Genomic DNA, 16,151 nt, shown 5'->3' on the forward strand with positions numbered 1-16,151 from the left:
AATTTATTTTTGGCTGTGTTGGGTCTTCGTTTCTGTGCGAGGGCTTTCTCTAGTTGCGGCAAGCGGGGGCCACTCTTCATCGCGGTGCGCAGGCCTCTCACTATCGCGGCCTCTCTTGTTGCAGAGCACAGGCTCCAGACGCACAGGCTCAGCAGCTATGGCTCACGGGCCCAGTTGCTTCACGGCATGTGGGGTCTTCCCAGACCAGGGCTCGAACCCGTGTCCCCTGCATTGGCAGGCAGACCCTCAACCACTGTGCCACCAGGGAAGCCTGTCTCTGGGCTTTCTATCCTGTTCCATTGATCTATATTTCTGCTTTTGTGCCAGTACCATACTGTCTTGATTACTGTAGCTTTGTAGTATAGTCTGAAGTCAGGGAGCCTGATTCCTCCAGCTCCGTTTTTCTTTCTCAAGATTGCTTTGGCTATTCGGGGTCTTTTGTGTTTCCATACAAATTGTGAATTTTTTTGTTCTAGTTCTGTGAAAAATGCCATTGGTAGCTTGACAGGGATTGCACTGAATCTGTAGATTGCTTTGGGTAGTAGAGTCATTTTCATAATGTTGATTCTTCCAATCCAAGAACATGGTATATCTCTCCATCTGTTTGTATCATCTTTGATTTCTTTCATCAGTGTCTTATAGTTTTCTGCATACAGGTCTTTTGTCTCCTTAGGTAGGTTTATTCCTAGGTATTTTATTCTTTTTGTTGCCATGGTAAATGGGAGTGTTTCCTTCATTTCTCTTTCAGATTTTTCATCATTAGTATATAGGAATGCCAGAGATTTCTGTGCATTAATTTTGTATCCTGCTACTTTATCAAATTCATTGATTAGCTCTAGTAGTTTTCTGGTAGCATCTTTAGGATTCTCTATGTATACTATCATGTCATCTGCAAACAGTGACAGTTTTACTTCTTCTTTCCCAATTTGGATTCCTTTTATTTCTTTTTCTTCTCTGACTGCTGTGGCTAAAACTTCCAACACTATGTTGAATAATAGTGGTGACAGTGGGCAACCTTGTCTTGCTCCTGATCTTAGTGGAAATGGTTTCAGTTTTTCACCATTGAGAATGATGTTGGCTGTGGGTTTGTCATATAGGCCTTTATTATGTTGAGGAAAGTTCCCTCTATGCCTACTTTCTGGAGGGTTTTCATCATAAATGGGTGTTGAATTTTGTCAAAAGCTTTTTCTGCATCTACTGAGATGATCATATGGTTTTTCTCTTTCAATTTGTTAATATGGTTTATCACATTGATTGATTTGCATATACTGAAGAATCCTTGCATTCCTGGGGTAAACGCCACTTGATCATGGTGTATAATCCTTTTAACGTGTTGTTGGATTCTGTTTACCTGTATTTTGTTGTGGATTTTTTCATCTATGCTCATCAGTGATACTGGCCTGTAGTTTTCTTTTTTCTGTGACATCTTTGCCTGGTTTTGGTATCCGGGTGATGGTGGCCTCACAGAATGAGTCTGGGAGTGTTCCTCCCTCTGCTATACTCTGGAACAGCTTGAGAAGAATAGGTGTTAGCTCTTCTCTAAATGTTTGATAGAATTCGCCTGTGAAGCCATCTGGTCCTGGGCTTTTGTTTGTTGGAAGATTTTTCATCACAGTTTCAATTTCAGTGCTTGTGATTGGTCTGTCTGTATTTTCTATTTCTTCCTGGTTCAGTCTTGGAAGGTTGTGTTTTTCTAAGAATTTGTCCATTTCTTCCAGGTTGTCCATTTTATTGGCATAGAGTTGCTTGTAGCAATCTCTCATGATCCTTTGTATTTCTGCAGTGTCAGTTGTTACCTCTCCTTTTTCATTTCTAATTCTATTGATTTGAGTCTTCTCCCTTTTTTTCTTGATGAGTCTGGCTAATGGTTTATCAATTTTGTTTATCTTCTCAAAGAACCATCTTTTACTTTTATTGATCTTTGCTGTTGTTTCCTTCATTTCTTTTTAATTTATTTCTGATCTGATCTTTATGATTTCTTTCCTTCTCCTAACTTTGGGGTGTTTTTGTTCTTCTTTCTCTAATTGCTTTAGGTGTAAGGTTAGGTTATTTGAGATGTTTCTTGTTTCTTGAGGTAGGATTGTATTGCTCTAGACTTCCCTCTTAGAACTGTTTTTGCTGCATCCCATATGTTTTGGGCCTTTGTGTTTTCATTGTCATTTGTTTCTAGGTATTTTTTGATTTCCTCTTTGATTTCTTCAGCGATCTCCTGGTTATTTAGTAACGTATTGTTTAGCCTCCATGTGTTTGTATTTTTTACAGATTTTTTCCTGTAATTGATATCTAGTCTCATAGCGTTGTGGTCGGAAAAGATACTTGATACGATTTCAATTTTCTTCAATTTACTGAGGCTTGATTTGTGACCTAAGATATGATCTATCCTGGAGAATGTTCCATGAGCACTTGAGAAGAAAGTGTATTCTGCTGTTTTTGGAAGGGATGTCCTATAAATATCAATTAAGTCCATCTTGTTTAATGTATCATTTAAAGCTTGTGTTTCCTTATTTTCATTTTGGATGATCTGTCCATTGGTGAAAGTGGGGTGTTAAAGTCCCCTACTATGATTGTGTTACTGTCGATTTCCCCTTTTATGGCTGTTAACATTTGCCTTATGTATTGAGGTGCTCCTATGTTGGGTGCATAAATATTTACAACTGTTATATCTTCTTCTTAGATTGATCCCTTGATCGAGATTATCTTTTGAAGAATTTTTCAGAAAGACTTCCCTTTGCATAAGATTCATTTGTAGAAATAAGTCCCTGGCAAAGCCTAGGTCAGAAATGTCAAATTGGTGGCCTTTAACTAGCTTTCTTTGGTCCACACTATCTGTTTTTCTAAAGTCAAATTCATTTTTAATTTGTAAAATCAGTAGCTATTATCTTATAAAAATTCCTATTTCCGACTCATCTTGGAAAATCAGAAGAAGTGTGCATGAGCTTACATTCCCACATGGCCACCACTGGCTGGAGCCGAGTGGGGGCTGGTGCCTTTGGATGGGACATGTGCTCTTCCAGGTCACCCCTCATTCCACTTGGTCTGCATCGTCTACCTGGCTAGCCCCTGTAAGAATCTATTTGTAACTCTGCTATTTATTTGGTCTGCTTTGTATTGTGATAGGAACATGACAAGAGTAAAAACCTTGGCCTCTACCAAGGGTGAAGCTTGATGTTTAGAAACAACAAAACATTGCTTGAATTAGCAAAGTAAGTTAACAAGGTAAAAATAAAATCTGTAGTGTAGTTGTGAACTACTTTTAAACTGTTTCCATTACACTTCACTATTTTACCTTTTAACCCAACATGTCTCTACACTTTGGCAATGCCTGAAAGCTGGATGACTCCACTTATACCTAAGTGTGTCTCCATACACAGATTGTAACGTATATGACCCACCCTGTAGCTTAATAAGATACAAATCCCTGGGGAGGCCAACAGCAGACCTAGACCCTCGCCTTGGCTCTTGTCCCTAACTGCATGACCACAGGCAAAGCCCTCTGGGGTTCAGCTCTTCATTCATATAAAGAGGGTACTGGACTAGGTCTCTCTTAGCACTGGGATTTGATTGTTTGAGACCATCAGCACATTTATAAAAACTGTGGAAATATCTTTTAGGTAAAACAAATAATAACTCAAGGGAAACTTGTTTTAGAAAATATTTTAGAAAAGGGATGCTTTCCAAGAGTATAAGAAAATTAAAACTTTATCATCAAAATATGCTGATATTATAAACAAGGAATATCCATTCCTTGTTTACAAAATAGTTTTAAATTTTAAAAAAGCCAAAATTATATGCCATTATTTACCCTAGAAGTTGCTACTTAATGACAACGTACGATGAAGCCAGGACTTTAGAAAGGAGAAATGTAAACATCAAAATAATTGATATAAACTTATATGCTAAAAATTAGTTATTTAGTCATATCTCTTCAAAGGAGTCAGTGAAAACCCTCGGAAGAGGAAATCAGGCTCCATTCATTTACTTCCCTCTGACATTTGCTATTTAGCTAATTATTTTGGAAGCCTATATATTAAAGCTTAATGCATTCTCTCAAATCAAAAATTTATTAAGATTTTTTTTTTTTGCCAGATAAAAGTTTTTTTTATAGTAACAAGTTTGCATACTATCTACAAAAATGATTGTAAGTAAAATTTTAGAGGACACCTGTGTAGGAAGAACCCTAAACAGGCCCTCAAATTTCCTGCCCTAATTTCTGTGACTGTGAATATGAAGGATACCACACCTGTGATCTGCACTACTTGATAAAAGGGATTTTGCAGATGTAATGAGATTATTAGTCAGCCGACTGTGAGTTAATCAAAAAGGAGACTACCCAGGTAATGCTGACCCAATGACATGATTAAAGCAGAGTTTTCTCCACTGGTGGTAGGAGAGGAGGTCAGATTTCTGAAGCATGAGGGAGATGTGACGCACCAGTGCTGGCTTGAAGATGGTGACAAGGAGTGCGGGTACCTCAGGGAACTGAGAGAGGTCTCTGGCCAACAGCCAGCAATGAAACGGGGACCTCAGTTCTACAACCACAAGGAACTGAATTCTGCCGACAACTTGAATGAGTCTGGGAGTGGATTTCCCCTGAGTCTCCAGTCAAGGACTCAGCCCAGCTCACATCTTAGTTACAGCCTTAAGATACTCAGAGCAAAGGACCCACTGGACTTGTGACTTACAGAACCATGTGCTAATAAGTGGGTGTTTGTGGTGACTTATTACACAGCAATAGAAAACTAACACAACGCTGAGGAATTACCTATTATTAGGAAGGACAAGAAAACCAACTGAATATATGAATGCTACATTTTTCAGAGTGCTTAAGTTTCAAAGTTGATTTGTTAGGCTGTTTCATGTTGAGAAAAACAATGTGTGTTGAAGAGTAGAAGTGATAATTCTCAGGAAATGGGGCAAACTAAAGTCCAGAATAAATATGAAACATTCAAACCAGATTTTAATTATAGCAAAGTAAAATTATACACTAAAAAACCTAGACATTTCAATTTCAAACTCAAGAGAAATCAAATACAGCAGAGATGCTTACCCTATTTTGAAAAAATGATGCATGAAAATGTGATGTTGTAGCAGATATTGATACTAAAGTAATAGTTTCTTCAGAACTAGGATTATGTAAGTAAACTTTTTCCATTTTTGGCATTCCAACTGGTCTGTAAAAACAAAAAGAAAACTGTTACAAATACTTCAAAGACAATTTCTAGTTTTAGAGGTAACCTCTAGTTGTTAAAAAATTAAACATCAAAATTATTTAGACAAATACATACCCAAACGTATGAAATTATATATTAAATTAGTTTATATCTAAAATTACACATAAAATGCATGCATTAGCTATTCAGCAAATAAAACTATTGAGTGCCAACTGTATGTCACACACTGAGCCAGGTACTGGGATGTAAGGAGGCAAGTCTCCAACTGGATAAAGCTTACATCTAGTGAGGAAGGAGGCAGGGAACAAAACGGTCAGATCCCTTTATTACTTTCTGTAATACCACCTACCGCCTGCTTCTCTACTAATTCTGAATCTTATCCTCCTCTCCCCAGATTCCACTGATAGATGTTCTTCAATTTAGAAGAAGTTTAGTGGCAACGTTCTGTGAGCAGATCTGCCTTATGAGTTAGGGGCTGTTGTTATACTCATTTTATAGATGAGGACACCGAGGCACAGAAAGCTTAATTAACTTGCCTAAAGTCATACTTGGAACCTCACTCTGAATCCAGGCCATCTGGCTCTAGTTCCTGCTCTAACCCTTTCAAAGGAACAGTATAAAGCACACACTCGAGGTCTGATATCCACAGATTCACTTTAATGTTCCCCATGGCATCCACATTATAGTTTGTCTTAAAAGTGAAACCTCCTCAGTATGTAGTCCATTAAGTACTTACGTTGCTAATCATATTTGCACAGGCTTCCTAGCTTGACAGCTTAAGAGAATTCTGCATAAATTACATTTTTTCAGAGTTCTCTCTAGTTACTTAATTGGCGCCTGTCTTATTTCCTCAACAAGATTATCAGTACCTTAAGGACGAAGTTTACGTTGTATGTGCACTGTGTATTCCTCGTATTGTCTAGCACAGAACCAGGCACCTGGTGACAGCGTGCACGGGGCAGCTTGCCCGCCCTTGCCCCCGCCCATGACCTCAGTGGTTACAATCTAGTGAGGAAGCAGGCAGGGAACAAAACGGTCAGATCCCTTTCTTTCTTTCTGTAATACCACCTGCTGTTAGAAGTGGTTATCAGCCCCCCTAATCTGGAATCAATCAGCTTACACATGTGATTCCCTATGTTTCCACCTGAGTCAGGCTGGTTCCACGTGCATGACCCCCACGCCTTTACCAATGTCTTTGCTCTGTGTTTTCTTCCTTATCCTCTATGTGAATCCAAACCCTCATGTTCTAATTCAATTACAACTTCTGTCACAAGGTCCTCTTCTTGTACAATCATTTTGGCCTATGTTTTCTGAAATTTTGTTTCATCTGTATAAACCTCGAATTCTAAGCAGTTGAAGATGCAGCGCCAGAATTACATTTTATATGTGGTTCAACTGTCCACCATGCTTTTGTCCTTCAGGAATTTTTGCCCCTGCCTTTTCCTCAGTTCAGTTTATCACTTGTAACTTATGATGTTGGAAAACTGATAAAACAGTGAACAGCTGATAACTTTCACTAGTTAAAAAAAAACAAACAAACCAGGGGCTTTGGGTTCCTTTTAAAATGGTGAATTGGTTAGTATATGTTACTGGTTCTCCCTGACACCCCCAAACAGCTGCATATACAAACAACAATGCTGGAAAACTTTAGAAGTTAATCCCTGATTCCAAGGATTAACCAAAAACAGGAAGAAACCCTTGGGGGAACAGAAGGCTGCCTGAACTGGCAGGTGGGGAAAAGTGAGGGACACAGAGCAGCCCAGGCCGACAACGAGAAGCCAGGAGTCACTCTCCTCTTCTCCAGTCCCTTCCCTGCTTGCCTTGGTACAATCAAAGCCTCCCCCTTCAACCCAGATGGCAGAAAGGTTCACTGTGGTAAGAAGCTGATGATCAGCTACACTTGAGCACACCCACCTCTACACTCCTCTCTCTGGTCCTCCGAAGCCCTAGAGTTGCTAGATTACAATTTAGGAAGATACCTCTTCCAGACACTTCTGCCTAAGCACTGTCAAGATACAGTGGTGGGAACACAGGACAATCAATAGTTTTTATGTGAATGTGTGTATGTAACTGGACCTCTCCACCTTGGGGATCATCTCCCTTCTTAAGTTCACAAGAAGAGACAAAGAGCAAGGCTTGGTCTTCTGCTCTTCCTCAATATGCATTATAAGACAGCAACTCAGAAGTTCACACATCAAAATAACATGATCTGTGAGGAGTAGTACAATCAAGTTGAAAACATATACAGTGTTGTGATAGACCACAATGTTGTTCCCAATTTGCTGACTGAACTGGTGAGAGGCTTATATCTCTCCACTTCATTAACATTAGGCCAATGAAATGTGAGCAAAAGTGACATATATCATTAAGTTTTAAGAGTCTTCTTGTACTCTGTTTCTTCTGCCAAGTAAATGGCATTTCACAGATAGGAGTGCTCTTCCAGTCTAGATCCCACTGGGTCGTTTGTGATCACAGCATAACCTAGTAAAGGCTGAATAATGCATACCTGAAGCTGCAAAAGTTAAACCAAGAATTAAAAATAAGCATAATGGAATATGCTTAAGGAGAAATGGCAAGATACTAGTAAAATGAAGAAAGCCTATAGAAAACAAGAGAAAATATCAGCAGAAAACATAATGTATAAAGATAACGGATGGGATAGGTAGATAAAAATCTATTTGTGAGTTGGAAGATCAGATTGACAATCTAGTTCCAAATGCAGTAAGAAAGAATATATATTTAGAATATTTTAAAAGATAGAGCTATAAAAATCAAAAGAAAAACAGATATGTAGAACGTAACTAGAAGTGGTAATATTTGGAAAATGGAGTGTAGGAATACTTGAAGAATATGGACAAAAACAATGGGCAAAACCCAAAATTTTAAAAAAAGATGAAATAATTCTTGATTGAAAGGGTTTGTGAAATGTCAACAAGGAGAGATAAGGAAACCCTGTCTTAATAAGCACACAGCAAAATTTAAGGAGTTGCAAGAGGTTTTTATACATTATGGATATAAGCCTCTTAGGAGATATTTGCAAATATTTTCTCCCATTCTGTGGCTATCTTTTCACTTTTTTGATGGTATCATTTGCAGCACAAAAGTTTTTAATTTTTATGTAATCCAATGCGTATATTTTATCTTTTGTCACTTGTGCTTCTGGAGCCGTATCTAAGAAAATATTGTACAAACCACTGCATAATGGAGATACATTACAATGTTTTCCTCTAAGGTTTTATAGTTTAGCTCTGTTACATTTACATTTAGCTCTATGATACACTTTGAATTAATTTTTGTGTATGGTGTCAGGTAGGGGGTCCAACTTAATTCTTTTGCCAGTTGTCTTAGCACCATTTGTTGCAAACATTATTCTTTCTTCATTTAATTGTCCTGGCACCCTTGTCAAAATCAATTTACAATAAATATAAAGTTCTATTTCTGGAATCTAAATTCTTTCCCATTTATCTATATGGCAGTAATTACAGGGTCTTGACTACTAAAGCTCTTTAGAAGGTTTCTGACATTGGGAGCTGTTAGCCTTCCAACATTGGTCTCCTTTTAAAAAATTGTTTGGCTATTCTGGATCCTTCTTATTTCCATGTGAATTTTAATACCAGCTTGCCAATTTCTGTAAAAAAGTCAGTTGTGGTTTTGGTGGGGATTGTGTTGAATCCACAGATCAATTTAGGGAGTATTGCCATTCTCATTTGTGTCTTCTGATTTATGGATATGGGATGGTTTCTATTTACTTAGCTCTTTAATTTCTTTTGACAATGGTTTGGCATTTTTAGTATACAGCACTACTTTTTAAAAATTTGTATATAAGTATTTTATTATTTTTGATGCCATTGTAAATGGAATTGTCTTCTTAATTTTGATTGTCTATTGCTAGTGTATAGAACAAATATTTTTGTATATTGATCTAATATCCTGTAACCTTGCTGAACTCACTTATTAGTTCTATTTTTTTAAAAAAGTGGATTGCTTAGGATGTCCTATGTACAAGAGTATAACATCTGAAAATAGAGATGGTTTAATTCTTCCTTTCCAAACGCCATTATCAAAAGTGGGGTACCTAAATCTCCAACTATTACTATTGAACTGTCTGTTTTTTCCCTTTAGTTCTGTTAGTGTTGCTTCCTATATTTTGGGTTTCTGTTGTTAGTTGTGTCTTGCTTTTTTAATGTGACAATCTTGGTTTCTTAATTGGTGTGTTTAGACTATTTATATTAAATGTAATTATTTTTAAGGTTAAAGTCTACCATCTTGCTACTTATTTTCTATTTGTTCTATCTCTTCTTTGTTCAGAACACTTTTATATGCAGAATTTTCTAGTCCTGGCCCAATTAAACTAGAAATCAATAACAAGCAGATAAACAGATTCTCTATAAATATGTAAATAAACCAACATGTGTAAACAACTCATGGATCAAAGATGAAATCTGAATAAAAATTAAGATCTGGAACTGAATCAAAATGAAGAAATTAACTCATTAAAAACTTGTGGAATACAGTTCAAGTTGTGCTTAAACAAAAATTCATAAATCTAAATGTACATATTTGAAAAGAAGAAGGCCTGAAAATTAATGAGCTAAGCATCCATGTCATTAGAAAAAGAATAGCAAATTAAAATAAGAAAGTACAAGGAAAGAAATAATGCAAATAAGAGTGGAAATCAATGAAGTAAAACATAAAGTAGAGATGATTTATGAAGTCAAAAATTCCCATTTTGGCAGGGGGGACTAATAAATTGTTAACTACCTGGCAAGATGAATAAAGAAAAAAGAGGAGGCATAAAATATCAATACCAGCAGTGATGAAGAAGACATCACTACAGATGCTACAAACAGTAAAACAATCATAAAATTATATTAACTTCATGATAGTAAATTTGAAAATCCTGAAATTGCTGTACTCCTAGAAAAACAGAGCTTGCCAAAACTGACAAATTTAAGAAAAAAATATGTAAGCATTACAGAAAATAAAACTACTGAAGAAATTAAATCTGCAATTTAAAACTTCCTCACAAAGAAAACTCCAGTCCATAAGGACTTGACTGGCAAAGTCTACCAAATATTTAAAGGGACTATTCTACCAAACACTTTGGGGAAAAGAGAGATGCTGATACAAAATGGGGAAAGATGAGAAAGAACTCTGTGAGGCTGGATTTGATTTGGGAAAATATGAATTGGACTTATCAGTATGGGCCATGATTTATGCATGTATACATATCAATATATACATACATAATGCATATGTATATATACATGTATATATTCCTCCAGAGATTGGTCCACATGAGCACAGAAGCAATGACATATAGGGGCAATGAGCGCATTCAGTGCCCAGATCTGGGTTTCTAAATGTCATTTCCCACTGAAGAAACCAGGACTTCTTTAGTTTTGGCTAATTCCAGGTCTTGGACAAAGCATACATAAGGAAGTCTGGAACGTTTGTTGTATCAGAAAGCAAAGAAGTGTTCAAAGATAATAGGACGTATCAAAAAAAGAAAAAGGAATCAGCTTAAAGAGGCTCCCACCGGCAAAATCTGTAAAATTTGGAGCAAAAAGAACAGTGAAAGTAAAGGGTTATAACACACTGATTAAAAAACAAAACCCATGAGTCTATAGCAGAGATCAACAACCTTTTTCTGTAATGGGCCAGACGGTAAATATTTCAGGCTTTACAGAACATGCAATCTCTGTCACAACTACCCAGTCTGCCACTGTTGTGCAAAAAGCAGCCATAGACAAACGTAAATGAATGGGTATGGTTATGTTCCAGTAAAACTTTATATATAAAAACAGGTGTCAAGGGCCATAATTTGTTAACCCTTGGTCTATAGTGATGATCAAAGAAAAGAGGGGAATACTTCTTTACAGAAGAATCTTGATTCCTAAATGAAAAAAAACAATGATAGAATTTGAAGGGGAAAAAAGGAATCACCATTTTGCAACTATCGATGTAATGACTGATTCAGGTAAGAGTCTGTGGGTACTGATGAGGTAAACTATTAGATGAAAGACTGATGGAGAACAGGATAGCAACCCTACAGATTATTTACTAATTACAAAGAGGAAAAGCCATCTTTACAATTTACAGGATCTGGCAGATAGTACACCAATGAGTGCTCCAACTCAGCATCAACAATAATTAGAAATATGGACATTACATTACCCTGATATAACGTAATACAACATTATCTATGTAATGTTCTTGACAAAAATGTTTAGCCTGAAATCTAATCATTAGGATATAATCAGGCAAATCCAGTTTGTGGGCTATTCTATACGTCAACTGACCTGGACTACAGAAATTTCAATCTTATGAATAAAAAAAAGAAAAAAGGTAGGAAACTGTTCTAGATTAAAGACACCTACCAACCAAATGCAATGTGTCATCCTTAATTTAAACCTGGTTAGAGGATGGGAGACTATATTGCTTTTGGCAATTAGGGAAATTTGAATGTAAACTATATATTAGATAATGTTACTGTATCAATATTAGATTCTTTGGGTGTGATAATGGAATTGTGCTTACGCAGGAGCAGTCCCTTAGGATTCACACACGGAAGAACTTAGGGGTGAAATATGATGTATACATTTACTTCCAGGAAAAAAAGTGGAGTTTGTGTGTGTGTAGAAAGAAAAACAGACAGAAAGAAAAGGTTAACGCTTGGTGAATCTGGATAAAGGTTATGTAGGTGTTCACCATATTATTCTTCCAACTTCTCTGTACTTTTAAATTTTTCAGAAGTTGGGGAAAACATTAAGACTTTCTGTTCAACAAAATACCGGATGGGAAAATTTAACGGACACATGACAAACTGGGAAAAGATATTTGCAATGTCTAAATATCTTTTTAGACTTTAAGGTTATTTTTAGACTATAAGAGGAATTTCTTTTTTTTTTTTTTTTTTTTAAAGACACAAATTTTATATTGTAAAGAATAGATTTAGCAAAATGCATGAAACCATCACCATATTTAAGAGTCAGTTTTCCTAGCCCCATAACAGGCCAGAGAAGGAAAATTTGCTGAGACAGTTAAAAAGGAAGCCATGTATTTAGATTATGTTATTTGCCCCTAAGACAAGGTCCTACTACGGCCCCTCTACTAGATAAATCTGGCTGGAGGAGAACAAAACTTAGAGTACAGAACACCTGGATTTAACACCCTGGGGACAGCCTGAGGAATCTGAAAACCTTAAAGAGATCTCCTATCTGGCATCGTGGGGGAAACGTGGAGTAGAGACAGCTACATGGGAATTTGGGTTTCCCTGCGGTTAGCATGAAGGCCTTCTTATGTGTAAAAGCTGATTCAAAAGTGGCTGGAGACCTGATCTGAATGGGTTGGCATAAGGAAGACAAAGTACCAGTCATCATGGGAAAACAACCAGAGCCAATCAAGGAAAGAAAGAAAGAAAGAAAGAAATAAAGAGAGAGAGAGAGAGAGAGAGAGAGAGAGAGGGAGGGAGGGAGGAGGGAGGGAGGAAGGAAGGGGGAGGGAGGGAGGAAAGAAAAAATAGAAATTGCAAAGGGTACCACAGGTTAATAAAAGATAACAACTAAGGTCCAGATGGACCAATCTTATCCCTTGGCAATGTATGTAGGTTGAACTGCTTAAGGAAATGCTGAATCGGTTGTGACCTCCCTGAATTAACTGAGCTTCATTTCTGTCACCAGGTGGGATGGGTTAGGGTAATGGAAAATCATATAAAGAGTGTTCTCAAACTTTAGCTCATATCAGAATCACCTGGTGGGCTTATACATAAACCACAGATTGGGGAATTCTCTGGTGGTCCAGTGGTTAAGACTCCACACTCACTGCTGAGAGCCCGGGTTCGATCTCTGGTTGGGGAACTAAAATCCCACAAGCCACGCAGTGTGTCCAAATACATATATACACACACACACCCCACAGATTGCTTGCCCCCCTCCTAGAGTGTCTAATTCAGTATGTAGGTAATATAAGAGGAATTTCTAATTACTAAGAACCCCAAAAGAAAAATGGTCAAAGGATATGAACAGGCAATTTATAGGAAGAGGAAACTCAAAAGGCCAATAAGCATATAGAGATGGATATTTGAACTTACTAGTGATCAGAGAAATGCAAAATTAACAAGGCATCATGTTATCCCTATTTAACTAGCAAAATTAGAAAGTTGGCTAACGTTAAGTGCGAATACAGGGGACATGGCAATACAGGAATGCTAGTGGACTGCTCGGAGGAGTACAGAGAGGAAAGGCCATTCACAAGAGCAATCAGGCCACACCTAGATACATAAAGTGTACTCACACTCTGTAACCTATGCATTCCACTCTGGGCTTATATTCCAAAGAAATTCTCATGACGGTCTGTAAGTGACCGTGTAAGAGGATTTCACTGCAGGGCTGTCTGTGGTGGTAACGCAGGAGAGGTAATATGTGTAGCCGTCAAAGGCGGAGTTAACGGTAGAGTAAGTACTCACTATTTTACTCCTGTGGTTAGAAATAAGAGAGCAGAGAAATATTCTAACAAAAACAGACCTTTAACAAGGTAAGAAATAGAATGAGCTATGCAGCCACTATGGAAAACAGTATGGAAGTTCCCCCAAAAATTAAAAACAGAACTACCTTATGATCCAGCAACCCCCTCTTCTTCCCATATCTGAAGGAAATGAAAACAGGGTATCGAAGAGATACATGGCACTCTCAGGCTTACCTCAGTATTGTCCACAATGGTCAAGATATGGAAACAACTTAAGTGTCCATCGATGGATGAATGCATAAGGAAGCTGTGGTGTATATATACACGATGGAACATTATTCAGCCGTGAGAAAAAAGGAAACCCTGCCGTTTGTAACAACACGGATGGACTTCAGGGCATTATGCTAAGTGAAGTAAGTCAGAGAAAGACAAATCTGTATGATATCACTTATATGTGGAATCTAAAAAAGCCGAACTCATAGAAACAAAGACTAGAATGGTATTTACCAGGGACTAGGGGTTGGGGGTAAAGGAGAGATGCTGGTCCAAGAGTACATATTTCCAGTTAGAAGAGGAATAAGTTCTGGGGATCTAATGTACAGCGTAGTGATTATAGTTAATAATGCTGTACTATTCGCTTGAAAGTTGCTAAGATCTTAAATGTTCTCACCACAAAAAAGAAATGGTAATTATGTGATGTGATGCAGGTGTTAGCTAATGCCATGGTGGTAATCATTCTGCAGTGTAAGTCAAATCAATGTGCTATATACCTTAAACTTACAACGTTATATATCAGTTATATCTCAAAGTTGGAAAAAAAAACCAGAATGAGCTATATCACAATATTATTTATATGTTAAGATATAATTACATACGTTAAAATTACGTTAGAATAATTTCTAACTGGGTGGCAGATACAAAACTATACATATGTCTTATTCATTTCTGTCTGTATATTATATTTCATAAAAAAGAAAAAAGGTGAAAATAATGTGGTAAAGTAATGAAAATACTCTGGAAAGTAACACTGCCCTATAATTGTTAAGCATCATCATATAAAAGTGAAATAAAGCATTCAGAGTCTTTTATTTTTCCTTTTGCTTTAGAGTGACCACATCAGTCAAGATGGCTTTGCTATGTGAGTTGTTTACTTGAGGTCAATGAATCAAAAGGTATTTGCCGAGGACCTACATTTGAGCCACCACTGTAACAGTGCTACCTTATCTTTACAGGTGATTCTTATATAACCATCAATGCTGAATCCTGTTTAGTCAGACAGTAAGCCCCATATGTTGTGATATGATCCCTCAATAATTCAATTTGAAAAGTACTTTAACAAATTTTATCTAAATAGAATATTAGAGAATTTAGGGTGGAAGTGTTATAATTAAACATTATGATAAATAAACTCAAAGCTCATTTTATTGTCCAAGCAGAAGTTTTAGTCTGTTTCCTTAGAGGTTTGTCTAACTTCCTTATTAGGACTTATTCTTTTGGGGGTAAAACCCTCAAAGTCTAAAGTTGGGCAGAATTACATGCACTCAACCTGACTTTTAACACAGTCACATTATTTCACTTGATTCTCATATTCTGTATCACCTAAATCAACATCAAATGTAACTCAGCACCACTTTATTCATTTCTTCTGCAGCTTCATCTACAGTTGAATCTTGAGTTGTTTTAAACATTCTGTCTTTTCTAGAATGGGGTAACAATACCTTCTTTCCATACTACCCAAAAAAGTCACGTTCATATGCATAAGGTCCACAAACTATATAAATAAGAACTCTTCACTGTCTTTTGTAAACATTTAACACATTTTTAAGGTTTTGAAAATGGGTTGTGCTGCTTTTTATCTTACACACCATCTGAGAATTTCTTTATAATGCTGACATGAAGTTTTGTTGTTGCTGAGGTTCAATGTCTTCTGGTGCCTCTAAGGCTTAAACCAAGACATATTCCCCTTCTGAGAGCTCATCACTGCAGATGCCACCAGCTCTTGCCAGAAGCGGGAAGGCTGTAGAGAAGACGAACTCCCTTAAAGTCTCTCAGCTGAGAGCAGGTGATTCTGTGGCATTAGCGGTCACTAAGAGGCTGTACCCACAGACTGCCCTTGAGAGGCAGGATCCCACAGACGAGTCTCCTGCTTTGCAGGGAAGCAAAAACCTGGCCCAAAACTGCTTCGTGGCTTACAGCCTGTCCATCACGAGGTTCAAAATCTTTCTGTGGCTTACAGTTCAGCCATGAGGAAAAAACCCAAAGGTGAGCCAAGGCTTGGGCCCTGAGGAAGGGACAGAGGGGCATCCAGAGGCAGGTCTGCGGCAACGCATTTAGGGTTAGGAGGCAGGAGGCTGCGTGCCCTCAGGAGCCCCCAGTGCGTGGACTTCCTCTTGCTCAGGTAGAGACTTTCTCAGGAGCTAGACCTCTTAACCAACAGGCTCATTCATCTCAGGCAGGGTCAAGGGACCATAAAGTAATTAGGGAAGTAGGTACAGATCCAGCTGGCACTTCAAA

At 37.5% G+C, this 16,151-nt stretch overlaps 1 protein-coding gene across 3 annotated transcripts in view; it reads right to left on the reverse strand.

The window, feature by feature from the left end:
• TMEM131 (transmembrane protein 131) overlaps positions 1–16,151 on the reverse strand; it is a 191,666-nt gene that overhangs the window by 91,898 nt on the left and 83,617 nt on the right. For all 3 annotated transcript variants that reach the window (XM_068564214.1, XM_068564213.1, XM_068564215.1), the window contains exon 5: positions 5,048–5,171. In XM_068564214.1, coding sequence (XP_068420315.1) covers positions 5,048–5,171 — 124 coding nt within the window. The remainder of the gene's footprint in view (positions 1–5,047; positions 5,172–16,151) is intronic.

The sequence above is a fragment of the Eschrichtius robustus genome, chromosome 15 (genome assembly GCF_028021215.1).
Source record: "Eschrichtius robustus isolate mEscRob2 chromosome 15, mEscRob2.pri, whole genome shotgun sequence".
Lineage (NCBI taxonomy): Eukaryota > Metazoa > Chordata > Mammalia > Artiodactyla > Eschrichtiidae > Eschrichtius > Eschrichtius robustus.